The sequence below is a fragment of the Pempheris klunzingeri genome, chromosome 2 (genome assembly GCF_042242105.1).
Source record: "Pempheris klunzingeri isolate RE-2024b chromosome 2, fPemKlu1.hap1, whole genome shotgun sequence".
In the NCBI taxonomy this organism is placed as follows: Eukaryota; Metazoa; Chordata; class Actinopteri; order Acropomatiformes; family Pempheridae; genus Pempheris; species Pempheris klunzingeri.
In genome coordinates, this window is record NC_092013.1 from 2374505 (window position 1) to 2400977 (window position 26473).

Genomic DNA, 26473 nt, shown 5'->3' on the forward strand with positions numbered 1-26473 from the left:
TGTTTGTCTTCATGGTGGTGGTCACTTTAACTCTCTATGCTGCTTCTGTAACACCAGAATTACCCCCCGGGGATCAATAAAGTATTTCTATCTATCTATCTATCATATTTATTATACACTCAAGATTATCATGCTGTCTTTTAATATCCTCCTCTGAGAAAACCGGTCAGTCGTTATCGATTCAAACGTGTTGTTAAAGGTAAATTAGCATGAGACATCAAGTATTGATTAAAAATGATGAATTGGCATCACAGTCGCAGCCAATCAGTTTATTATGGACCGCCGATTTCATACCTCGTGTTTGCGATTGTTGCCGTCTTCATCGTAGGTTTTTGAAGTGACGTTCATTCTGTGAGGACCCTCCTCTGATTGGCTATGTTTAGGCATGGCCTGTCTCTGATTGGTTAGCGAGCAGGAAGCCCCGCCCTAAAGCCCCTCTCCCCCTCTTCCTGGTCTATTTTCCTCTAAATGGGAACATAATCTACTAAATGAACGTCCTGCTGTGCTGAAGAAGACTGTAAACTAGAGACTGAGAGCAGAAACTCATCAGGAAAATGTTCACTGAGCTGATAAATCAGGAGAGAAGTCGGCTCATTTTCTCATTGACTTCCATCCAATCTGACCACTGGAGTCGCCCCCTGCTGGACCTGGACAGGATGCAGGTTTATGGTTACAACCAAAAACAGGCGGTAGATCGTTGTACTCGTCTTGTCCTGTATGTTTTTGTTGTGTGCGATCTTTACCTGTTTTTATTTTCCTTTTATTCCGAAGCACAGTGAACCAACGCCTGTCGTTTGAAATGTGCTTCATGAATAAACTTGACTTTACTCAAACTCACCACGTTGGTCCGGACGGAAATATCTCGCGATGCAAAGGCACTTTATACAATGTATATGTATTGTAATGGCAACTCTGTGCTGTTTTTCCACTTGGCTTTGCTTCACAGGTGAGATTAGTGTTGTTACGCAGACAATAATAGACATTTTCCGGTCGGTCAGGTGAGAGCTGTGCCCTCCTCTTCCTCTCACCTGCAATGAGACACGAAATCTCATTGTACTTTGCTGTATGATGACAATAAATCTGATCCTGATTCTGACCTTTGCCCCCACATATACAGCCCAGTGTCCAAAACAGTAATTAATACGAGAATAAAAGTAAAGTAACATGCCGACAACAAACGTTAACGGCTCCTACATGTACACTGCATTCATTGTTAAAAATAGATATTCATATATATCTTTTGAATAAACTATATCTTTCTATAACGGAAGAATTTCTTCTACATCTTGAGTAATGAATGAATATCTTTAACTATTGGATGGATTGCCTCAAAACTGAACGCAGCCATTCATGTCTACCTCGGGATGAATTATAATAACCTCAATGAAAATCTGACTTCTCTTTCAGTTCACAATCTCTGTTTGTCCGCCGCTGATCTAACTCTCGGAGTGATCCCTCTCGTCTGTGTAGACGATCTGTGGGGTGCGCCGCTCCGCCGACACGTCGGATCCGGAAACTCTGCCTGGAAACACCGAGAAACTGATCGGTACCGGCGGGCCGACAGAGACCGACGGGCCCCGAAGGAAAGCAGGGGGTCGACTAGGTGGGATAAAATTAATTTATGTTCCCGACAGCAGCAAACAGCACACACACTATGCACTAAGAGCTGTGTGTGTGTGTGTGTGTGTGTGTGTGTGTGTGTGTGTGTGTGTGTGTGGGCGGAGCTCTCAGTGTTGTAAACATGTCTGAGGCAGCAGCTGAATAAAGCCTGTGTGCAGGCTCTGGTTACACTGACTTACATCAACAGTCCCTTTTATAGGAGATTTTTGATTTGTGTTATTGTGCAGAAAACATTAGTGGAGGCGGCTGTTTCCTATTTCATCTCAAGAAGTAGTCCACCTTAAGTTTGGTGCAGTGAAGTTACTACTTTGTGCCTTCATGTGATTTGAATCTTATACTTCTGTTCAATTTATATACTATAAAGGTATACGGCACATTTTATTATTAAAGGTAAGCTCCAAATGCTCAAACAGGAGCAACACTCATCATTCATTAACATTAACAAAGTGTGACCATGTCAGCTCACACACACACACACACACACACACACACACACACACACACACACACACACACACACACACACACACACAGTTATCACCCGTAAGCCTGTGTGAACAGCAAAGTTTCTGTTTTGTTTTTAAATGTGGATACAATCGCACATACAGTCATACTCACAGACACACAGCTAAAAACAAAGAATACAAACACACATAAAGGTAGAAATACACAAATAAAGGTAGAAATACACACATAAAGGTAGAAATACACAAATAAAGGTAGAAATACACACATAAAGGTAGAAATACACAAATAAAGGTAGAAATACGCACATAAAGGTAGAAATACACACATAAAGTTAGAAATACACACATAAAGGTAGAAATACTCAAATAAAGGTAGAAATACTAAAATAAAGGTAGAAATACACACATAAAGGTAGAAATACACATAACCGGTGGGCTTTTGCGTTGTGTTGGATAGATAGCAAAGACGCAGTAACTCCAGGATCTCTGTATGGAAATCAGTTTTTTCTGCCAAACAAACGAACCCACTGTAATCCACTATGGCCCACTGTGGCCCACTGTAACCCACTGTAGCCCACTGTGGCCCACTGTAACCCACTGTGGCCCACTGTAGCCCACTGTGGCCCACTGTAACCCACTGTGGCCCACTGTAACCCACTGTGGCCCACTGTAGCCCACTGTGGCCCACTGTAACCCACTGTGGCCCACTGTAACCCACTGTAACCCACTGTGGCCCACTGTAATCCACTGTGGCCCACTGTAACCCACTGTAACTAACTGTGGCCCACTGTAATCCACTGTGGCCCACTGTGGCCCACTGTAACCCACTGTGGCCCACTGTAACCCACTGTAACCCACTGTGGCCCACTGTAATCCACTGTGGCCCACTGTAACCCACTGTAACTAACTGTGGCCCACTGTAATCCACTGTGGCCCACTGTAACCCACTGTAATCCACTGTGGCCCACTGTAGCCCACTGTAACCCACTGTGGCCCACTGTAACCCACTGTAACCCACTGTGGCCCACTGTAATCCACTGTAACCCACTGTGGCCCACTGTAATCCACTGTAACCCACCGTGGCCCACTGTAATCCACTGTAACCCACTGTGGCCCACTGTAATCCACTGTAACCCACCGTGGCCCACTGTAATCCACTGTGGCCCACTGTGGCCCACTGTAACCCACTGTAACCCACCGTGGCCCACTGTAATCCACTGTAACCCACTGTGGCCCGCTGTGGCGTCCCTCAGCTGTGGTCCTGATGTGGTGCGAGCTGAAACTCGCAAACTCGCGCTCGCTTTAATCAAACCAATAACGCAGATAGATTGTAATTAATCTGCTGGTGAGAGATGATTTATCTTTTATTATTTCCCGGTTTGTGCTGAAAGTGTTTAATTTTCTGAAGGAAATGAAACCTAAACATGAACGAGCCTCACAGGAGCCCGGTGGTCCAGCAGGAATCAGACTACCAACCCTTGAATTAGCAATGAAGTGTCAGAGCAGAAGAACAAAAAGGAAGTAAGTAGGAGGGGGTGAATAAGTGGAGTGAGGCCTGCAGCTGGGTCACATGTGGGGGGGGGGGGGGGGACACATGCGGCTTATTTCCAACAGAAGGGGGCAGCAGTGGAGATAAGAAAGAGCTCGAGTCAAAACAAAACAGTATCTCAGAGAAAGAGAGGGGTGGTGGTGGTGGTGGGTGGTGGGGGGGCTATATTTAGCCCAGCTTTCTCTCCAGCTGTGACAGCTGGAGAGGGGAAGTGAGGCGACGGCCCTGAATGCTGATTGAGATGCTCTTAAATTCATGAATGAAGCATGTGTCACTCAGATTAACTCGTTATACTACTTGCCTGATACGTTTTAACAGCTTGGCTGGAAGGAAAAATAATAAAATCAGCCCTCAAGAGTTCAGTGTTTTTCAGCCATAACATCACTTTTGCTCCACAGATCCATAAGTTCTCTCTTGATATTCTTTGTTTTACTCACTGGCTGCGAGTTAAGTCTTCATGTCCGCCCCCATCTTATATTATATTAGTAAAGGTTAGGCCCCTAATCAGCTTTAACATGCAGTCAGAGCACCGGTGGATGCTCTGCATTTGTGAGGCTGTTAATTTCTCACTTTACTGCCGCCCATTATTTCTACTAGCGTATTGACACACTGGTTACAGTCTCCATTTGGCACAGCGCAGTGAATGAAATCATTTTGGGGAGTGTGGAAATCATCAGCAGCATTTTGTTGCCGGTTATTTCAGAAGCGGTGTTTCTTCATCTCCTGCAGTGGATGAGGTAATTTCTAGCTTCTCTAGAAACACAGGCAGAGACCACGGACGTATTATAAGTAGACTGAATAAAAGGAGTGGACGTTGCCACCTTGACGTCATCCATTGGTTTGTGTTGTCCCGCCCTAAATCATACTCTGTTTCCTGGTCTATCTTCCTCTAAATGGACCATAATTTCCTAAATGAACATCCCGCTGTGCTGAAGAAGACAGTAAACTAGAGACTAAGAGCAGAAACTCATCAGGAAAAGAGAGAAGTCGGCTCATTTTCCCCATTGACTTCCATCCAGTCAGGCTTCTGGTTGCTACGTCCACATCCTTCACACAGTCTGTGTGTCCATCCCATCATGCCTCTGGCCCAACCGCGCTGGTGATCGGCTCGTACTCGTAATGTCCTGTGCAAAGAGCAATAATTGATCATTTATCGCTGGAGGTGTCCTGTGAAACAATGGAGGTCTATGGGGAAAATACCTTTTGGGCTGCAGTGGAGTATAAAGTTACAGAAGCTGGAAACATCTGTGTACAAGTACTTGAGTAAATGTATTTAGTCATATCACCAAAAAATACTAATAATTTAACTAAATTAATAAAAGCATTTTGATTAATTATTTAGTTAGTGTTTGTTTATCGGATAAGAAAATGTGAAGAAATCCAGATGTATTGGGGACCCACTTAAAAAAGACAATAGCTCTGGTTCTGCTGCTTTGATTTACATTTTTTAACCGACTAAATCAAGTAATTTCCAAAAGTAAAGTTTTTTCTTACAGCCCGAACCTCTTTGGGACAAAAGAATCAGTTGGATGTTTGTGGCATGTGTCCTCCTGGTTTGTCCAATCAGTGAGAAATAACCAATAGATTGATTAAAATAAGCCGCGAGGTGCTGTTTGTCCTGTGTAATTTCCCAGCATGCATTACAGACCACCGGGAAGCCGTCACGGCTCAACGCGGCGATCGTGTAAAGTGTTAATCAGAGTGAGATGATCCCATCAGTCGTGTCTGATTCAGTTGTGGCTGATTGGATTGGCGTCGTGGACGGATTGTTGTGGAGGGGATTAGAGATGTCCGAGCTGATATCCGTGATCGCTCTCGTCTGTCAAGGTCTTCCCATCGGTGTCCGCTCTCTGTCCCACTTCCAGACAAATGAGGAGTATCTCTCAGATCCCAACGCACATCCCATGCTTTTTTTTTTTTTAACTTTTTCCCCCCACTGAAGCTTCAGCTATCAACTTTTCATAAATTAAACAATATCAAAGGACACGATTGATTATTCTGTATCCTCTTTTTGTCAGCAAATCCATTTCTCTGATTGGTTTGCCCATTGGTTCCCACTGAAGATGAAAATACTCTTCGAATGTATAGTTTCACTCCTCAGTAATTTCCCAAAACAGCTGCTCACTGTAGTTTTTGATAAACAGGTGGAAATAGCACATTTGATGGGGACTATTTCCAGCAGGGGATTAATCCACACGTGGTGCTCAAGTGAGTATCTGGGGCAGCAGGACAGTGTGTGAGTCTAAATAAACTATTGTTGTGTGTGTGTGTGTGTGTGTGTGTGTGTGTGTGTGTGTGTGTGTGTTGGTGGTGATGAAGGAACACGTCAGCCAGTGCAAGTGTTGGTTTTTGGACAACAGTTGAACTGAAGCAGATATATCAGTATTTGTTGGGATCATTCACAGTTGGTTCTGGCATTTTCATGGAAGTCTCTGCCGTCATATATGCAGCTTATATTTAAACTTATGGGGATGTTAAAACGGCGTCAAAGTCTTGTTAAAATGGCCACCGGTTCAAAGCAAAAGCGTTGGTGATTTTATAACTTGTGACTTTGATGAAAGGTGTGTTTCCACCAACCAGGAAGTAAATGTTTCATTACATTCAAAGTCGGTGCAGAGGCTCGAGCAGAGGCGGTGGGTGACGCTGCACACGGGAAGCGAGTCGAGCGAATTGAAAATGTTCTGGTGATCAAACACAAGTTGCTTTGCGTTTAGGGGAAACGCAGCTTTACAGGTGCTGATAGTTGTCACCTTATGTTGAGCAATAGGTTAGCTGTTTTTATGCTAAGCTAAGCTGCCTGTCTGTAGCTTCATATTTCCTGTACAGACATGAGAGGAGCATTAGTCTTCTCATCTTAACTCTTGGCAAGAAGCAAATAAGCGTATTTCCCACTGCCGCTCACCTAATCTTAACCCTCAGCTATTAGAGGGAGGTCGGCATGCATGCCTGTACGTACCTGTGTTTGTTGCCCTCAGGTGTGATGATGGGAGCAGAGCAGAGCCACGAGAGGAAGGCTGAGGAGAGAGAAGAGGAGGCTGGCAAACATCAGGAGTCTGCCAACACTGACAGCTCAGGACCTGCTGAAGCTGAAGGTAAAATAACTAAGGACACGTTCTCGACTAATCTTCTTACGGACAATTTTGACTTGACTTCATTATTTTCATTTTATTTTTCCACGCTACTGCATTTTTCTAATGTAGTTTCTCCTCAGATTAAAGGGATAGTTTGGATTTTTTGATGCAAGGAAAAAAGGGTTTTAACCCAGCTGGAAACATCAATATCTATAATATAAGTTAATGCCACGTTTAGTCCTTTCCATCAGACAGCTGTAGCCGAATGGGAACTAAAGCTGCTCTCTTCAAACCCACCAGACGTTGATGTTGTAATGCATTAGTTTGGATCCAAACTGACCCTTAAAAACACCAAACTCACCCAATAAGGCAAACTAACTAATGATCCCTGTAAGATTTTTAACATGAAAATATACAATAAGCCTCTAAAATACAGTATGTTTACTTAAATAAAGGCTCTGAATACCTTTCTGCAGTGACAAGTTAAATTACTGCTGACCTCTACTCACCTTCCTTGTCTTATTCGTCCTAAAGAAGCCAACTTCATGAGAATGAATTTTCATCGTCACCTCTTTTTTTATCCTAGAAGTAAAAAGCAAAAAAACAAAAATGTCATTGCACACATCATGAAAAAGAGGATTCATTTACAGCAAGTGATGCATTTTTGTCCCGCAGACACCCCAGGAGAGCTGCCCCAGTGCCAGATGGGAAACAGGAAGGTAGACAACATGTGTTTCATGATCTCGTGCACCAACTGGTACTAAACTGGTCCTGGAACAACAGGTTCACGACACAGAAGATGCTCATATGAGCTAAAATATGGGAGAAGTTGTTGTGACTCTTCAGGAACCCTCCGAAAATCCAAAACCAAATCTTCGCTGAAGTCCCACGTGCTTGCTGCATTTTTAGAGGACTTGTTTGGAAAATCCTGCAGTGTCAGTGAGTAGTTAGAAGATGAATGCTGATGTTTTTACTGCTGACTGCTTGTTTGTTTGTCTGAACCTTTCACCTGCTGTTCTTACAATGAGGTTCTTTACCAGTATTACAGCTCGATGTATGAAAATGGATGAATCCAGTTATCTAAACTACTCTCTCAGACGCTGGTTCAGTCAAAGGAATAGCCTGATGTCACAGCCGCTGCGGGTTAGGAACAATGTAGATAGGAAACCTGTTTAGAATGAATAAACACAGCAGGTAAACACACGGAAAGTTAAAGGCTTTGATTGCATTATGAGTTTCTGCAAAATCCATTTCAGTTGTGACCGAGAGGAACAAGAAGGTTCGGAGAGGATGTGAAGACACATGGACTGTAAATTAAATGGCATCCCAGCATTAGTGTGTATTCTTTTGGTGGGTGGTTGAATTTGTGAGGTTTGAATTGAAGGCCGAAAATGGGATGGAGAGCAGATAAAGATTCGTGGACCATAAATACGATGGCGTTCCAGAAATGGAGCAAACACACTTTGCCAGTAAAAACTGCCTGTTGGAAACATAAAGTATTTGTAAACTCTGATGATTACAGCTGTGTATGAATGTGTTTCTCTTCATGTTTTGGGAGGTTAAATGTCAGAGAAGTAGATGAATATCTGGTCTGTGGTTGGTTGAAATCTCTGTCAGTTCACTGAGTTTGTGAATTTGAGCCAAATGGATTATTTCACCAACAACAACTGAAATAAAGATGTTTGATTTCACTCGTGTCTCATTAAATTCATTACATTCAAATTATAGCTCACAATTGATTTTTATTGTACTGTTTTTCTCTCCTTACAAGTGTTTTTAATAACCCCCCCCCCCCCCCCCTCTGTGGTGTTTCTATTGTAAGCAAATACAGTTTTAAAACAAGCTCAACACACTCAGTGACACTGGGCTATGATCACCGACACACCTCCCTCCCTCCATCCCTTTCCCTCCCATGATCCACCAGTCCTATAATATTACAGGGCTTCAAGTTATCCTCTAACTCTTCCACTGCATTCAGTGTAGGTTCAAAGTCTACAAAGCCTCACCCCTCACCTGACTCACTCGAGACAAACCAGGAAACAGTCTGTTATTTTTCTTCAGTGAGGAGAGAGACACAGACTGAAGAGCAGACGATCAGATTCACCTTCAGACCAAACTACCAACTTTCTCTGAGTGAGTTCAGCTACAGGAGAGAAAAGTGGAAACAACAACACTGCTGCTTCAACCTGCCGAGTCTCCAAACACTGCATGTGAGTTTGACTAAAAACTGGAGTCACACTGAAAGTAAACTTCACTGTGGTTAGGAGAGAAGGGAGGGGAGCTGTGGCTGACTGTGATCCCTGTCTGCTGTGTTTTCAGCTTCACTCACAGACAAAATGGCTTCCAGATCAGAGGAGGATCTCTGCTGTCCGGTCTGTCACGACATCTTCAAACATCCTGTTGTTCTGTCATGTAGCCACAGCTTCTGTAAAGACTGTCTGAAGAGATGGTGGAGAGAGAAACAAACACAGGAGTGTCCACTTTGTAAGAGAAGATCTTCAAGGTCAGAACCTCCTTCAAACCTGGCGTTAAAGAACCTGTGTGAGTCCTTCTTACTGGAGAGAGATCAGAGAGCTTCAGAGGCTCTCTGCAGTCTGCACTCTGAGAAACTCAAACTCTTCTGTGTGGACCATCAGCAGCCGGTGTGTCTCATCTGCAGAGATTCAGAAAAACACACCAACCACAGATTCAGACCAATTGATGAAGCTGCACAACAACACAAGAAGGAACTTCAGGAAACTCTGAAGCCCTTAAAGAAGAAGTTAAAGGTTTCTGAACAAGTTAAAGTGAAGTTTGATCAAACAGCAAAACACATTAAGGTCCAGGCCCGACAGACAGAGAGGCAGATTAAGGAGAAGTTTAAGAAGCTTCACCAGTTTCTAGAAGAGGAAGAGGAGGTGAGGATGGCTGCACTGAGGGAGGAAGAGGAGCAGAAGAGTCAGATGATGAAGGAGAAGATGGAGGCTCTGAGCAGAGAGATAGCAGCTCTTTCACACACAGTCAGAGCCACAGAGGAGGAGCTGAGAGCTGAAGACGTCTCATTCCTGAACAACTACAAGGCTGCAGTGGAGAGAGTCCAGCAGCGCCTCCTGCTGGAGGATCCACAGCTGCCCTCAGGAGCTCTGATAGACGAGGCCAAACACCTGGGCAACCTGACCTTCAACATCTGGAACAAGATGAAGGACATGGTCTCCTACTCTCCTGTGATCCTGGACCCAAACGCTGCACATCCACAACTCATCCTGTCTGAAGATCTGAGCAGCCTGAGAGGAGGAGAGAAACAGCAGCTTCCTGATAATCCAGAGAGGTTTGATTGTTACTTCAGTGTTCTTGGATCTGAGGGCTTCACCTCAGGGACTCACAGCTGGGATGTTGAGGTTGGAGACAACAGGACTTGGTCACTGGGTCTGTTAGCAGAGTCTGTCCAGAGGAAGAAACGCATACAGTCTGGATTCTGGAGAATAGGACTCTGTGATGGTAAATACTCAGCACATTCACCACCAGCTTCATTCACTGATCTCGTTGTGCAGAAGAAGCCTCAGAGGATCAGAGTGAATCTGGACTGGAAAAGACGAAAGCTGTCGTTCTCTGATCCTGATACTAACAGACACATACACACCTTCACACACACCTTCACTCAGAGGATGTTTCCAATCATTGACACTTGGGATAATCTCCCAATGAAGATATTACCAGTGCAGGTCAGTGTGACAGTGGGACAGAGCAGTCAGAGATAAAGAGGATGAAGCTGCACCTGTCCTCCACCTGTCTCATTATTCTCATTATTCCACAGACGCATATTTTAGTTTCTGCTGTTGTTTTAATTTTCTCTTTATTTAGTTTGAAAATCTACTTTTTGTTTCTACTGACGATCTTTTCATGTGTACATTTTTCTGATCTTTATCTCTGGTCTATTCAGGATTTGTCTTTTTATTAATAATACTGTATCATTTTAAATTGTTGTCCATATTTTAATTCTCTTCACTTGTGTGTGTGGAGCCATGAAGACCAGCAACCGCTGTTTGGAGAAGAAAAGGGAAGACACCTGTCGCACACACACAACCTGATGTTAATGCCCATAATGAGAAGAAGGAGGACAGGAAACCTGCTGTGAGAGTCTCTCAGGGAATAAACTGACCAGGTTCATGCCTGGAAAAGTAAAAGTTATGATCCCGTTTTGACTTCTTTCACATTCAGTTCAGTCACGACAAGGAGGCTCAAAATGGGATGGAGAGCAGATAAAGATTCGTGGCCCATAAATACGATGGCGTTCTAGAAATGGAGCAAACACACTTGGACAGTAAAAACTGCCTGTTGGAAACATAAAGTATTTCTAAACTCTGATGATTACAGCTGTGTATGAATGTGTTTCTCTTCATGTTTTGGGAGGTTAAAGATCAGAGAAGTAGATGAATATTATGGAATCAAATATTGAGATATCACATGATGTAAATATAACGTATTGATTAAGATGAAGTAGGAATTGATAAAGATATTTAATACGATGACAAGTGTTGATCAATTAATAAAGGTGATGGAACATGTAACCAATCAATAAGTGTGAATCAATGTAACCAAATATCACAATTTATTCTCTGTTTAAATAAGTTGTTTTACATTGTTTTAATAAATGCAGCAAGAAGAAACCAGAACCTCAGGGTGTAAACTGGAGTGAATACTTTGTTTTAAAATTGTACTGAGGAAGAGTTGGAGCCTGATGGTGTCAGCAGGAGGTGCTGTAGGATCAAAGCCCCACCCCTCACCTGACTCACTAGAGACAAACCAGGAAACAGTTTCTTCCTGCTTAAAGAGAGACACACGGACTGAAGAGCAGACGATCAGATTCACCTTCAGACCAAACTACCAACTTTCTCTGAGTGAGTTCAGCTACAGGAGAGAAAAATGGAAAACTGCTCAATTCCTGCTTCAAGCTGCTGAGTCTCCACACACACTGAACGTGAGTCTGACTAAAGAAACACTCAAAGTGAAAGTACATTACAGAGAAGTTAGTAGAGCAGGGAGGGGAGCCATTATTCATTCATGGTTTATCTGATAGGGACAGATGCAGTACAGCTCTCCCATGCAAGGTTCATAGTGTTTATAGTGGATGGTAACTTGCAGCTCCCGTCTTTACAAGGACTTTTATGAAAATAACAGATTGAAACAATGAGATTAACAGAAGGTAAACTGGATACAGCAAAACACAATGAAGCACAAGTTTAAAAACCTTTCAGTCCAGAACTAGACATGAGTACAGGTTTGTTGCTGAATTCACCATCACCATCATGAAAGTAGGGCATTTAAGTAGAAGCATGCACTGGTAATTTCTTCATTTTAAACACTTTATTGAAAGAAAATCTAACAATAGTGGTAGGTATACCACAACAAAACATTTCAGTGTCTCAGTAAATTGGGACGTGGCCAAAGGACGTCCACTCCTCTCCTTTCTGTGACTCTTCCAGTCTCTGTATCACTGTTCCAACCTCCTGATGACACTCTGTGACCCTCTAAGCTCAGTGAACACCTCCGTCTGAGGACTTCCTGTTTGAAGCCTCCAGTGTTGAGGTGCTGTTGATCAATTGTTAGGTGTCGTCTTGTTCTCATGATGTCAGATTGTGAACAGCACAATGAGGAGGACTGTTTAAATACCAATTCTAATTGAACCAGGAAATGTATTGGTGGATTCATGGATCAAACCTGTTGTGAATGTTGCTGTTAAGCTTCTTGTTAGAGAACAGCAGCTGGTGCAGAAAGTACTGAGACACTGAACAGTTGGACATGTGCATTCAAAGGTTTAGAGAAGGTCACATTAAGTTCACCTGGAAAAGTTACAATGCATTTTAGGTTCATCCTGAAATTTCACCCGAAAGCTGAATATCCCTAACTTTTTGTGAGTAGTGTATTTACTCAAAATGCGGCTCTGATTAACTTCCAGTAAGTCCCACACTCATCTTCCAGCGGGGGCCCCCTTCAGTGACCTCGCTCCACATCCAAACCTGTGCACCCACTAAGAGATGTATTTACAAGTGAAGCAGGACTGTAAATGAGTAAATGTGTTCCAGTGTTGATTTTTTCCCTGAGAGGGTCTAATTAGTGCAAGAATGAGTCAAGCTGAGGTGTGACAGGCTGTTGTTCTTTCCAAAGTCCAACAGTTTTCTTTTGTCTGTCCTAGAACCAAACTGTGGTATATCAATTAGTAAATACATCTTTTTTTCACTCTCTTTCGCTTGATTTCTTAAAAACTTAAAAACTGTGAACCAGAAATATCTGGCCTTCATTCCACCATTGACTCTAGTTGAAGCTCCTGTTGCTGCTCTGATGTGTTTGTGTTCAAGTTTTCCTTCTGGTTTTACGGCTCTGTCTGATTTTAGTAGGGAGACACCATGACGTCAGAGGACCTTTTGAACTCTCTGGAGGAATTAAGAGACAGTGAATTCAAGAAGTTCAAATGGTATCTGCAGCAGCCCGACATCCTGCAGGGCTACCAAACCATCAAAGGGTCCAAACTGGAGAAGGCAGAAAGGCTGGACACAGTGACTCTGATGGTGCAAACATATAAACTTGATGGAGCTCTGAAGGTAACCAAGATGATTCTAGAGAAAATACCCAGGAAGGATCTGGTGCAGCGTTTGTCAGACTCCATCTCAGAACCAAAAGGTCAGAACACATTTGTGTTTCCAGATAAAAAGAGTTGTATGACAAACAGAACTTGGAAACTATGACTGATCTTGTAATTACGACAAAAGGTTTAAAGTTGGGGTAGGCAGCTTATTTTGAACTTTCAGCATGTTGTAATTCAAGTGGTTTGAGAGAAAGACTTTTGCACCTCCATCCATCCATCCAAGATCTTCTGCTTATCCGGGTTTGAGTCTTGGTGGCAACAGGTCAAGTAGTTCCAGACTCCCTTCTCCCAAACAATGCTTTCCAGCTCCTCCTGGGGGATCCCGAGGCGTCCCCAGGCCAGGCGAGAGATGTAATCCCTCCAGCGGGTTCTGGGTCACCTCCTGGAGGGACATGCCCAGAAAACCTCTCAGGGGAGGCGCCCAGGAGGCATCCTGACCAGATGCCCGAACCACTGAATTGGCTACTTTCGATGTGCAGGAGCAGCGGCTCTTCTCCGAGCCCCTCCCGGGTGTCCGAGCTCCTCACCCTATCTCTAAGGCTGAGCCCAGACACCCTTCGGAGGAAATTCATTTCAGCCGCTTGTATCTCGTTCTTTAGGTCATGACCCAGAGCTCATGACCACAGGTGAGGGTTGGAACGTAGATCGGCTGGTAAATCAATCAATCTTCACCACAACAGACCGGTACAGCGCTCGCATTACTACTGACGCTGCACCAATCCATCTGTCCATCTCACGCTCCATTTTACCCCCACTCATGAACAAGACCCCGAGATGCTTAAACTCCCCCACTTGGGGCAGCAACTCACTCCCAACCTAGAGGGGGCAATCCACCTTTTTCTGGCAGAGAACCACGGCCTCAGACTTAGAGGTGCTGACCCTCATCCCTTCACACTCAGCTGCAAACCGCCCCAACGCCTGCTGAAGGTCGCGGTCTGAGGAAGCCAACAGAACCACATCATCTGCAAAAAGCAGAGATGAAATTCTGAGATCAATGGAGGAAAGTCCTGCAGTTTCTACTCCAGCAACGACGACGACCATCTACACCCAAAGAAAGGAAGACAGGCTCATCAAACAGAGGCTGAAATTAATGTAATAAACGAGTCAGTGTCAGTGAAGATGAGCACACGACTGCAGCACGGACACTTGCACACTTTGGCACTCTCTATATCGTGCAAGAAACTGAAGTTAGCAGCTTCAACTGATTGTGTTTGTGATCCCAATGCTGTCATACTTTGCAGCAGCAATTCTGACAATTACCTCCCTACTTTCTTTTCAAAGGTGTGGACCTGTGAAGTCCTTTGGGATGATTTACTGTAATGTTAGCTGGCGTTAGCTACATGAACATTCTGCCACAGTTAGCACAAGGCTAAACCTTTAGCAACATCCACTCATCACCTGCTTCCATGGTATATCTATGTACACAAGCTAAAACACCTAACAGCCTCTGTTAGACTCTATTTCTTCCTTTTCCATGTTGCTTTCCACTGTAGTCAGTTGTTGTCAATGGAATAGCAACTTTTTCTGCAGGACTTTCCGTCATTGGATCAGGAAACTGAAGGCATGTTCACGCTCATCAGCATTTGAAGAACAGCCAATAGGAGCGCTGTCTCTTTATCAAAGCCAAACATTCAAAAGCCCGAAAACAGCCAAGAGGAGGAGCAGAAGTCCAGTTTACTATCTGACCACTTGAATTGCAACATGCTGAAAGGTTATCATGGATAGAATAACCTGCCTACTCCACCTCTAAGTGCACTGTGGACCAGGTTTAGGGTATAAATGAAGGGGGGTTTTGACTGTATGCTAGATAAGTAGCAGAGTGATGCAGATGCTGAGAAATTTAAGGTTGTTCTCACACACACTGACTGTAGTTTCTGTCTGCTTTGCTTTCAGCTTCGCTCAGAGACAAGAAGAAACTTCAGGAAACTCTGGAGCCTTTAAAGAAGAAGTTAAAGGTTTTTGAACAAGTTAAAGTGAAGTTTGATCAAACAGTAAGACACATTAAGATCCAGGCCAGACAGACAGAGAGGCAGATTAAGGAGCAGTTTAAGAAGCTTCACCAGTTTCTAGAAGAGGAAGAGGAGGTGAGGATGGCTGCACTGAGGGAGGAAGAGCAGCAGAAGAGTCAGATGATGAAGGAGAAGATGGAGGCTCTGAGCAGAGAGATAGCAGCTCTTTCACACACAGTCAGAGCCACAGAGCAGGAGCTGAGAGCTGAAGACGTCTCATTCCTGAACAACTACAAGGCTGCAGTGGAGAGAGTCCAGCAGCGCCTCCTGCTGGAGGATCCACAGCTGCCCTCAGGAGCTCTGATAGACGAGGCCAAACACCTGGGCAACCTGACCTTCAACATCTGGAACAAGATGAAGGACATGGTCTCCTACTCTCCTGTGATCCTGGACCCAAACACTGCACATCCAGACCTCATCCTGTCTGAAGATCTGAGCAGTGTGAGAGAAGGAGAGAAACAGCAGCTTCCTGATAATCCAGAGAGGTTTAATTATTTAAGTGTTCTGGGATCTGAGGGCTTCACCTCAGGGACTCACAGCTGGGATGTCGAGGTTGGAGACAACAGAGGATGGACACTGGGTCTGTTAGCAGAGTCTGTCCAGAGGAAGAGAGACAGAATGTCTGGATTCTGGAGAATAGGACTCTATGGTGGTAAATACTCAGCACTCTCACCACAAGCTCAGGTCACTGATCTCGTGGTGCAGAAGAATCCTCAGAGGATCAGAGTGAATCTGGACTGGAACAGAGGAAAGCTGTCGTTCTCTGATCCTGATACTAACACACACATACACACCTTCACACACACCTTCACTCAGAGGATGTTTCCATACATTAACACTTGGTATAATCTCCCAATGAAGATGTTACCAGTGCAGGTCAGTGTGACAGTGGGACAGAGCAGTCAGAGATAAAGAGAGGCTGATTGTATTTATGATGCTGTTCATTTCTTCAAGGGAAAAGTCACTGAATTTAACATCCTCCTGCTGCCTCATTATCCCAAAGATTAATTATTTTGTGCCAGTTTATATTGTTCTTTTGTTAAACAATCATCTGTTTGTTTCTGTCACTGACCTTTTCATATGTAAAATGATTTCACATCATTTATGATCTTCACGTCTCGCACCCCAGAAATTGAGCACCCCAGTGAGGTGTGAATTTGAGCCAAAACATTTCAACAGCAACGACTGAAATAAAGGTGGTTGAGCTTTTGTCGTTTGTGTCTCATTACTTTGCAAGATGTAGAGTTTAAGTTCAGCACTGAGTTTGTGAATGTAAAGCCAAGCAAACTGTTGTTCATATTTCTGCAAAGCTTCATTCATGATCAAGAAGAACCTCGAACAACAAGAAGAACAAGAACCTCAGTCAAACTGTGACGTTATGATTACCTGGATGTCAAGTTCTGTGCCGTGAGTTCAATTAGTTTGTTTGTGAGTGCACGTCAGTCATCAGTCTGACTTTGAAAATATACTTCATTTTCACAGTGTTGACAATATATGATATTATCATTCATCCAGTTTTAAGATTTTTTCACTGATAAACTGAAACACTGATATTTGTTTGAATAAATATTATTCCCAGACTGTATTCATCATTTATGCACAGCATATAATTAAATACAGACTTTAAACGGCTTTCCCATGTAAAGCCAATCATAAAGTCATAATGAGTAACCTGATCTGTAAATGCGAGCGCTGGTTCAGGGCAGGTGGAGTTCACCTGTGTGTTTTTGACTCCTCCCACAGCTCAGGTGTGTCTGTTGCTCCTCCCAGAGCTCAACAAGCTCATGACTGACATGAAAGACTGTCAGCAGTCAGTCCGGACAGGAAGACTGATCACAGCCAGCTACAGCTCTGACACACATACAGTAAGGCTTGTGACTTCTTTATTAAGATTATTAAGACTTGAACTAATCTTTAAAATTCAGCCACCAAACATTTATGGTTTTATTGAATTAATACAGAACCTAGAGATGTTAAGAGCCAATCGTTTGATCTGAGCCCGACTGAGATCTAAGACGACAGTCATGTTTACTGGCGCAGCTGAACTGTCTGACTGGTAACCAGCATCATTGTTCTGTTTAGCACACGGCCAGTGAACAGTGTGAAAGAGTTAAATCTCATATTCTTTGGCGACGCTCGGCTCTGTTTCTCATGTTATGTGAAAACAGCATTCTTTCCGCTCAAAGGGGTGCGGCCTTGGTGCTTTGAGTCAAAGATATATATGAGTTTGGAATGAGAGGCATGGGAATGGAGCAAAACGTGTTATGAAAGGTGTGGGCTGGTTTCTGCAACACTAAAGCCAAAACATGTAGCACTTAATGATATATTTAAGTCCCTATCCATTTGTATTTTAACATTTTTGTCAAGGTCATTGTGTCAACCATTAGGCTCTCTGTACTGTCATGTTGCCCACTTATTTGGGCTGTCAGATGTTTTATTGTGACCAAACCAGTTTTTTTTAACTTCGCTGTTCAGTTGGAATTGCATGTTACAGAATCTATAGAGTGAAGTCTTGTGAAATGATTTCATGCTTCCTTGGAGACATATTTCTGTATTTTTGAACTATAAAATTTCTTCAGTTTACTCCCATGATTCATAATAATAAACGTAAGTTATAGAGGAAGTGTTACAAAATGCTTCACACGGCAACAAAAGCAACGTAAATGCTTTAAATTGCTCTGATGTGTTTGTGTTCAAGTTTTCCTTCTGGTTTTTCGGCTCTGTCTGATTTTAGTAGGGAGACACCATGACGTCAGAGGACCTTTTGAACACTCTGGAGGAATTAAGAGACAGTGAATTCAAGAAGTTCAAATGGTATCTGCAGCAGCCCGACATCCTGCAGGGCTACCAAACCATCACAAAGTCCAAACTGGAGAGGGCAGAAAGGCTGGACACAGTGGATCTGATGGTGCAAACATATGAACTTGACGGAGCTCTGAAGGTAACCAAGATGATTTTAGAGAAAATACCCAGGAAGGATCTGGTGCAGAGTCTGTCAGACGCCATCTCAGAACCAAAAGGTCAGAACACATTTGTGTTTCCAGATAAAAAGAGTTGTATGACAAACAGAACTTGGAAACTATGACTGATCTTGTAATTATGAGAAAAGGTTTAAAGTTGGGGTAGGCAGCTTATTTTGAACTTTCAGCATGTTGTAATTCAAGTGGTTTGAGAGAAAGACTTTTGCACCTCCATCCATCCATCCATGATCTTCTGCTTATCCGGGGTTGAGTCTTGGTGGCAACAGGTCAAGTAGTTCCAGACTCCCTTCTCCCAAACAATGCTTTGCAGCTCCTCCTGGGGGATCCCGAGGCGTCCCCAGGCCAGGCGAGAGATGTAATCCCTCTAGTGGGTTCTGGGTCTCCTCCTGGAGGGACATGCCCAGAAAACTTCTCAGGGGAGGCGCCCAGGAGGCATCCTGACCAGATGCCCAAACCACTGAATTGGCTCCTTTCGATGTGAAGGAGCAGCAGCTCTTCTCCGAGCCCCTCCCGGATGTCCGAGCTCCTCACCCTATCTCTAAGGCTGAGCCCAGACACCCTTCGAAGGAAATTCATTTCAGCCGCTTGTATCTTGTTCTTTAGGTCATGACCCAGAGCTCATGACCACAGGTGAGGGTTGGAACGTAGATCGGCTGGTAAATCAATCAATCTTCACCACAACAGACTGGTACAGCGCTTGCATTACTGCTGACGCTGCACCAATCCATCTGTCCATCTCACGCTCCATTTTACCCCCACTCATGAACAAGACCCCGAGATGCTTAAACTCCCCCACTTGGGGCAGCAACTCACTCCCAACCTAGAGGGGGCAATCCACCTTTTTCTGGCAGAGAACCACGGCCTCAGACTTAGAGGTGCTGACCCTCATCCCTTCACACTCAGCTGCAAACCGCCCCAATGCCTGCTGAAGGTCGCGGTCTGAGGAAGCCAACAGAACCACATCGTCTGCAAAAAGCAGAGATGAAATTCTGAGATCAATGGAGGAAAGTCCTGCAGTTTCTACTCCAGCAACGACGATGACCATCTACACCCAAAGAAAGGAAGACAGGCTCATCAAACAGAGGCTGAAATTAATGTAATAAACGAGTCAGTGTCAGTGAAGATGAGCACACGACTGCAGCACGGACACTTGCACACTTGGGCACTCTCTAAATCGTGCAAGAAACTGAAGTTAGCAGCTTCAACTGATTGTGTTTGTGATCCCAATGCTGTCATACTGTGCAGCAGCAATTCTGACAATTACCTCCCTACTTTCTTTTCAAAGGTGTGGACCTGTGAAGTCCTTTGGGATGATTTACTGTAATGTTAGCTGGCGTTAGCTACATGAACATTCTGCCACAGTTAGCACAAGGCTAAACCTTTAGCAACATCCACTCATCACCTGCTTCCACGGTATATATATGTACACAAGCTAAAACACCTAACAGCCTCTGTTAGACTCTATTTCTTCCTTTTCCATGTTGCTTTCCACTGTAGTCAGTTGTTGTCAATGGAATAGCAACTTTTTCTGCAGGACTTTCCATCATTGGATCAGGAAACTGAAGGCATGTTCACGCTCATCAGCGCTTGAAGAACAGCCATTAGGAACGCTGTCTCTTTATCAAAGCCAAACATTCAAAAGCCCGGAAACAGCCAAGAGGAGGAGCAGAAGTCCAGTTTTCTATCTGACCACTTGAATTGCAACATGCTGAAAGGTTATCATGGATAGAATAACCTGCCTACCCCACCTCTAAGTGCACTGTGGACCAGGTTTAGGGTATAAATGAAGGGGGGTTTTGACTGTATGCTAGATAAGTAGCAGAGTGATGCAGATGCTGAGAAATTTAAGGTTGTTCTCACACACACTGACTGTAGTTTCTGTCTGCTTTGCTTTCAGCTTCGCTCAGAGACAAGAAGAAACTTCAGGAAACTCTGGAGCCTTTAAAGAAGAAGTTAAAGGTTTTTGAAGAAGTTAAAGTGAAGTTTGATCAAACAGTAAGACACATTACGGTCCAGGCCAGACAGACAGAGAGGCAGATTAAGGAGCAGTTTAAGAAGCTTCACCAGTTTCTGGAAAAGGAAGAGGAGGTGAGGATGGCTGCACTGAGGGAGGAAGAGGAGCAGAAGAGTCAGATGACGGAGGAGAAGATGGAGGCTCTGAGCAGAGAGATAGCAGCTCTTTCACACACAGTCAGAGCCACAGAGCAGGAGCTGAGAGCTGAAGACGTCTCATTCCTGAACAACTACAAGGCTGCAGTGGAGAGAGTCCAGCAGCGCCTCCTGCTGGAGGATCCACAGCTGCCCTCAGGAGCTCTGATAGACGAGGCCAAACACCTGGGCAACCTGACCTTCAACATCTGGAACAAGATGAAGGACATGGTCTCCTACTCTCCTGTGATCCTGGACCCAAACACTGCACATCCAGACCTCATCCTGTCTGAAGATCTGAGCAGCGTGAGAGAAGGAGAGAAACAGCAGCTTCCTGATAATCCAGAGAGGTTTGATTATTTAAGTGTTCTTGGATCTGAGGGCTTCACCTCAGGGACTCACAGCTGGGATGTCGAGGTTGGAGACAACAGAGGATGGACACTGGGTCTGTTAGCAGAGTCTGTCCAGAGGAAGGGACGCATACAGTCTGGATTCTGGAGAATAGGACTCTATGGTGGTAAATACTCAGCCTGGTCACCATCAGCTTCATTCACTGATCTCGTAGTGCAGAAGAATCCTCAGAGGATCAGAGTGAATCTGGACTGGAACAGAGGAAAGCTGTCGTTCTCTGATCCTGATACTAACACACACATACACACCTTCACACACACCTTCACTCAGAGGATGTTTCCATACATTAACACTTGGTATAATCTCCCAATGAAGATGTTACCAGTGCAGGTCAGTGTGACAGTGGGACAGAGCAGTCAGAGATAAAGAGAGGCTGATTGTATTTATGATGCTGTTCATTTCTTCAAGGGAAAAGTCACTGAATTTAACATCCTCCTGCTGCCTCATTATCCCAAAGATTAATTATTTTGTGCCAGTTTATATTGTTCTTTTGTTAAACAATCATCTGTTTGTTTCTGTCACTGACCTTTTCATATGTAAAATGATTTCACATCATTTATGATCTTCACGTCTCGCACCCCAGAAATTGAGCACCCCAGTGAGGTGTGAATTTGAGCCAAAACATTTCAACAGCAACGACTGAAATAAAGGTGGTTGAGCTTTTGTCGTTTGTGTCTCATTACTTTGCAAGATGTAGAGTTTAAGTTCAGCACTGAGTTTGTGAATGTAAAGCCAAGCAAACTGTTGTTCATATTTCTGCAAAGCTTCATTCATGATCAAGAAGAACCTCGAACAACAAGAAGAACAAGAACCTCAGTCAAACTGTGACGTTATGATTACCTGGATGTCAAGTTCTGTGCCGTGAGTTCAATTAGTTTGTTTGTGAGTGCACGTCAGTCATCAGTCTGACTTTGAAAATATACTTCATTTTCACAGTGTTGACAATATATGATATTATCATTCATCCAGTTTTAAGATTTTTTCACTGATAAACTGAAACACTGATATTTGTTTGAATAAATATTATTCCCAGACTGTATTCATCATTTATGCACAGCATATAATTAAATACAGACTTTAAACGGCTTTCCCATGTAAAGCCAATCATAAAGTCATAATGAGTAACCTGATCTGTAAATGCGAGCGCTGGTTCAGGGCAGGTGGAGTTCACCTGTGTGTTTTTGACTCCTCCCACAGCTCAGGTGTGTCTGTTGCTCCTCCCAGAGCTCAACAAGCTCATGACTGACATGAAAGACTGTCAGCAGTCAGTCCGGACAGGAAGACTGATCACAGCCAGCTACAGCTCTGACACACATACAGTAAGGCTTGTGACTTCTTTATTAAGATTATTAAGACTTGAACTAATCTTTAAAATTCAGCCACCAAACATTTATGGTTTTATTGAATTAATACAGAACCTAGAGATGTTAAGAGCCAATCGTTTGATCTGAGCCCGACTGAGATCTAAGACGACAGTCATGTTTACTGGCGCAGCTGAACTGTCTGACTGGTAACCAGCATCATTGTTCTGTTTAGCACACGGCCAGTGAACAGTGTGAAAGAGTTAAATCTCATATTCTTTGGCGACGCTCGGCTCTGTTTCTCATGTTATGTGAAAACAGCATTCTTTCCGCTCAAAGGGGTGCGGCCTTGGTGCTTTGAGTCAAAGATATATATGAGTTTGGAATGAGAGGCATGGGAATGGAGCAAAACGTGTTATGAAAGGTGTGGGCTGGTTTCTGCAACACTAAAGCCAAAACATGTAGCACTTAATGATATATTTAAGTCCCTATCCATTTGTATTTTAACATTTTTGTCAAGGTCATTGTGTCAACCATTAGGCTCTCTGTACTGTCATGTTGCCCACTTATTTGGGCTGTCAGATGTTTTATTGTGACCAAACCAGTTTTTTTTAACTTCGCTGTTCAGTTGGAATTGCATGTTACAGAATCTATAGAGTGAAGTCTTGTGAAATGATTTCATGCTTCCTTGGAGACATATTTCTGTATTTTTGAACTATAAAATTTCTTCAGTTTACTCCCATGATTCATAATAATAAACGTAAGTTATAGAGGAAGTGTTACAAAATGCTTCACACGGCAACAAAAGCAACGTAAATGCTTTAAATTGCTCTGATGTGTTTGTGTTCAAGTTTTCCTTCTGGTTTTTCGGCTCTGTCTGATTTTAGTAGGGAGACACCATGACGTCAGAGGACCTTTTGAACACTCTGGAGGAATTAAGAGACGATGAATTCAAGAAGTTCAAATGGTATCTGCAGCAGCCCGACATCCTGCAGGGCTACCAAACCATCACAAAGTCCAAACTGGAGAGGGCAGAAAGGCTGGACACAGTGGATCTGATGGTGAAGACATATGAACTTGACGGAGCTCTGAAGGTAACCAAGATGATTCTAGAGAAAATACCCAGGAAGGATCTGGTGCAGCGTTTGTCAGACTCCATCTCAGAACCAAAAGGTCAGAACACATTTGTGTTTCCAGATAAAGAGTTGTATGACAAACAGAACTTGGAAACTATGACTGATCTTGTAATTATGAGAAAAGGTTTAAAGTTGGGGTAGGCAGCTTATTTTGAACTTTCAGCATGTTGTAATTCAAGTGGTTTGAGAGAAAGACTTTTGCACCTCCATCCATCCATCCAAGATCTTCTGCTTATCCGGGGTTGAGTCTTGGTGGCAACAGGTCAAGCAGTTCCAGACTCCCTTCTCCCAAACAATGCTTTGCAGCTCCTCCTGGGGGATCCCGAGGCGTCCCCAGGCCAGGCGAGAGATGTTATCCCTTCAGCGGGTTCTGGGTCTCCTCCTGGAGGGACATGCCCAGAAAACCTCTCAGGGGAGGCGCCCAGGAGGCATCCTGACCAGATGCCCAAACCACTGAATTGGCTCCTTTCGATGTGCAGGAGCAGCGGCTCTTCTCCGAGCCCCTCCCGGATGTCCGAGCTCCTCACCCTATCTCTAAGGCTGAGCCCAGACACCCTTCGAAGGAAATTCATTTCAGCCGCTTGTATCTCGTTCTTTAGGTCATGACCCAGAGCTCATGACCACAGGTGAGGGTTGGAACGTAGATCGGCTGGTAAATCAATCAATCTTCACCACAACAGACTGGTACAGCGCTTGCATTACTGCTGACGCTGCACCAATCCATCTGTCCATCTCACGCTCCATTTTACCCCCACTCATGAACAAGACCCCGAGATGCTTAAACTCCCCCACTTGGGGCAGCAACTCACTCCCAACCTAGAGGGGGCAATCCACCTTTTTCTGGCAGAGAACCACGGCCTCAGACTTAGAGGTGCTGACCCTCATCCCTTCACACTCAGCTGCAAACCGCCCCAACGCCTCCTGAAGGTCGCGGTCTGAGGAAGCCAACAGAACCACATCATCTGCAAAAAGCAGAGATGAAATTCTGATATCAATGGAGGGAAGTCCTGCAGTTTCTACTCCAGCAACGACGACAACCATCTACACCCAAAGAAAGGAAGACAGACTCATCAAACAGAGGCTGAAATTAATGTAATAAACGAGTCAGTGTCAGTGAAGATGAGCACACGACTGCAGCACGGACACTTGCACACTTGGGCACTCTCTAAATCGTGCAAGAAACTGAAGTTAGCAGCTTCAACTGATTGTGTTTGTGATCCCAATGCTGTCATACTGTGCAGCAGCAATTCTGACAATTACCTCCCTACTTTCTTTTCAAAGGTGTGGACCTGTGAAGTCCTTTGGGATGATTTACTGTAATGTTAGCTGGCGTTAGCTACATGAACATTCTCCTACGGTTAGCACAAGGCTAAACCTTTAGCAACATCCACTCATCACCTGCTTCCACGGTATATATATGTACACAAGCTAAAACACCTAACAGCCTCTGTTAGACTCTATTTCTTCCTTTTCCATGTTGCTTTCCACTGTAGTCAGTTGTTGTCAATGGAATAGCAACTTTTTCTGCAGGACTTTCCGTCATTGGATCAGGAAACTGAAGGCATGTTCACGCTCATCAGCATTTGAAGAACAGCCAATAGGAGCGCTGTCTCTTTATCAAAGCCAAACATTCAAAAGCCCGGAAACAGCCAAGAGGAGGAGCAGAAGTCCAGTTTTCTATCTGACCACTTGAATTGCAACATGCTGAAAGGTTATCATGGATAGAATAACCTGCCTACCCCAGCTCTAAGTGCACTGTGGACCAGGTTTAGGGTATAAATGAAGGGGGGTTTTGACTGTATGCTAGATAAGTAGCAGAGTGATGCAGATGCTGAGAAATTTAAGGTTGTTCTCACACACACTGACTGTAGTTTCTGTCTGCTTTGCTTTCAGCTTCGCTCAGAGACAAGAACAAACTTCAGGAAACTCTGGAGCCTTTAAAGAAGAAGTTAAAGGTTTTTGAAGAAGTTAAAGTGAAGTTTGATCAAACAGCAAGACACATTACGGTCCAGGCCAGACAGACAGAGAGGCAGATTAAGGAGCAGTTTAAGAAGCTTCACCAGTTTCTGGAAAAGGAAGAGGAGGTGAGGATGGCTGCACTGAGGGAGGAAGAGCAGCAGAAGAGTCAGATGATGAAGGAGAAGATGGAGGCTCTGAGCAGAGAGATAGCAGCTCTTTCACACACAGTCAGAGCCACAGAGGAGGAGCTGAGAGCTGAAGACGTCTCATTCCTGAACAACTACAAGGCTGCAGTGGAGAGAGTCCAGCAGCGCCTCCTGCTGGAGGATCCACAGCTGCCCTCAGGAGCTCTGATAGACGAGGCCAAACACCTGGGCAACCTGACCTTCAACATCTGGAACAAGATGAAGGACATGGTCTCCTACTCTCCTGTGATCCTGGACCCAAACACTGCACATCCACAACTCATCCTGTCTGAAGATCTGAGCAGCGTGAGAGAAGGAGAGAAACAGCAGCTTCCTGATAATCCAGAGAGATTTGATTATTTAAGTGTTCTTGGATCTGAGGGCTTCACCTCAGGGACTCACAGCTGGGATGTCGAGGTTGGAGACAACAGAGGATGGACACTGGGTCTGTTAGCAGAGTCTGTCCAGAGGAAGGGACGCATACAGTCTGGATTCTGGAGAATAGGACTCTATGGTGGTAAATACTCAGCCTGGTCACCATCAGCTTCATTCACTGATCTCGTAGTGCAGAAGAAGCCTCAGAGGATCAGAGTGAATCTGGACTGGAACAGAGGAAAGCTGTCGTTCTCTGATCCTGACACTAACACACACATACACACCTTCACACACACCTTCACTCAGAGGATGTTTCCATACATTAACACTTGGTATAATCTCCCAGTGAAGATGTTACCAGTGCAGGTCAGTGTGACAGTGGGACAGAGCAGTCAGAGATAAAGAGAGGCTGATTGTATTTATGATGCTGTTCATTTCTTCAAGGGAAAAGTCACTGAATTTAACATCCTCCTGCTGCCTCATTATCCCAAAGATTAATTATTTTGTGCCAGTTTATATTGTTCTTTTGTTAAACAATCATCTGTTTGTTTCTGTCACTGACCTTTTCATATGTAAAATGATTTCACATCATTTATGATCTTCACGTCTCGCACCCCAGAAATTGAGCACCCCAGTGAG

The 26473-nt window shown here is 44.1% G+C and overlaps 3 protein-coding genes and 1 long non-coding RNA gene across 4 annotated transcripts; all 4 read left to right on the plus strand.

Moving 5' to 3' along the window:
* Positions 1-1475: 1475 nt before the first annotated feature.
* On the plus strand, positions 1476-8359 carry LOC139217480 (uncharacterized). Its single transcript, XR_011585624.1, has 3 exons — positions 1476-1603; positions 6612-6728; positions 7383-8359. It is a non-coding gene; the product is annotated as an uncharacterized lncRNA (long non-coding RNA).
* Positions 8360-8952: 593 nt separating this feature from the next.
* On the plus strand, positions 8953-11262 carry LOC139213740 (nuclear factor 7, ovary-like). Its single transcript, XM_070844359.1, has one exon. It carries the CDS (start codon positions 9044-9046, stop codon positions 10442-10444), a length of 1401 nt encoding a protein of 466 aa, XP_070700460.1. The 5' UTR covers positions 8953-9043; the 3' UTR covers positions 10445-11262.
* Positions 11263-13061: 1799 nt separating this feature from the next.
* On the plus strand, positions 13062-16548 carry LOC139217843 (nuclear factor 7, ovary-like). The gene is made up of 2 exons (XM_070849318.1): positions 13062-13364; positions 15223-16548. The coding sequence occupies exons 1-2, from the start codon at positions 13091-13093 to the stop codon at positions 16248-16250; spliced, it is 1302 nt and encodes a 433-aa protein (XP_070705419.1). The 5' UTR covers positions 13062-13090; the 3' UTR covers positions 16251-16548.
* Positions 16549-23061: 6513 nt separating this feature from the next.
* On the plus strand, positions 23062-26466 carry LOC139218459 (E3 ubiquitin-protein ligase TRIM39-like). Its single transcript, XM_070850022.1, has 2 exons — positions 23062-23352; positions 25209-26466. The coding sequence occupies exons 1-2, from the start codon at positions 23079-23081 to the stop codon at positions 26234-26236; spliced, it is 1302 nt and encodes a 433-aa protein (XP_070706123.1). The 5' UTR covers positions 23062-23078; the 3' UTR covers positions 26237-26466.
* The last annotated feature ends 7 nt before the right edge of the window (positions 26467-26473 follow it).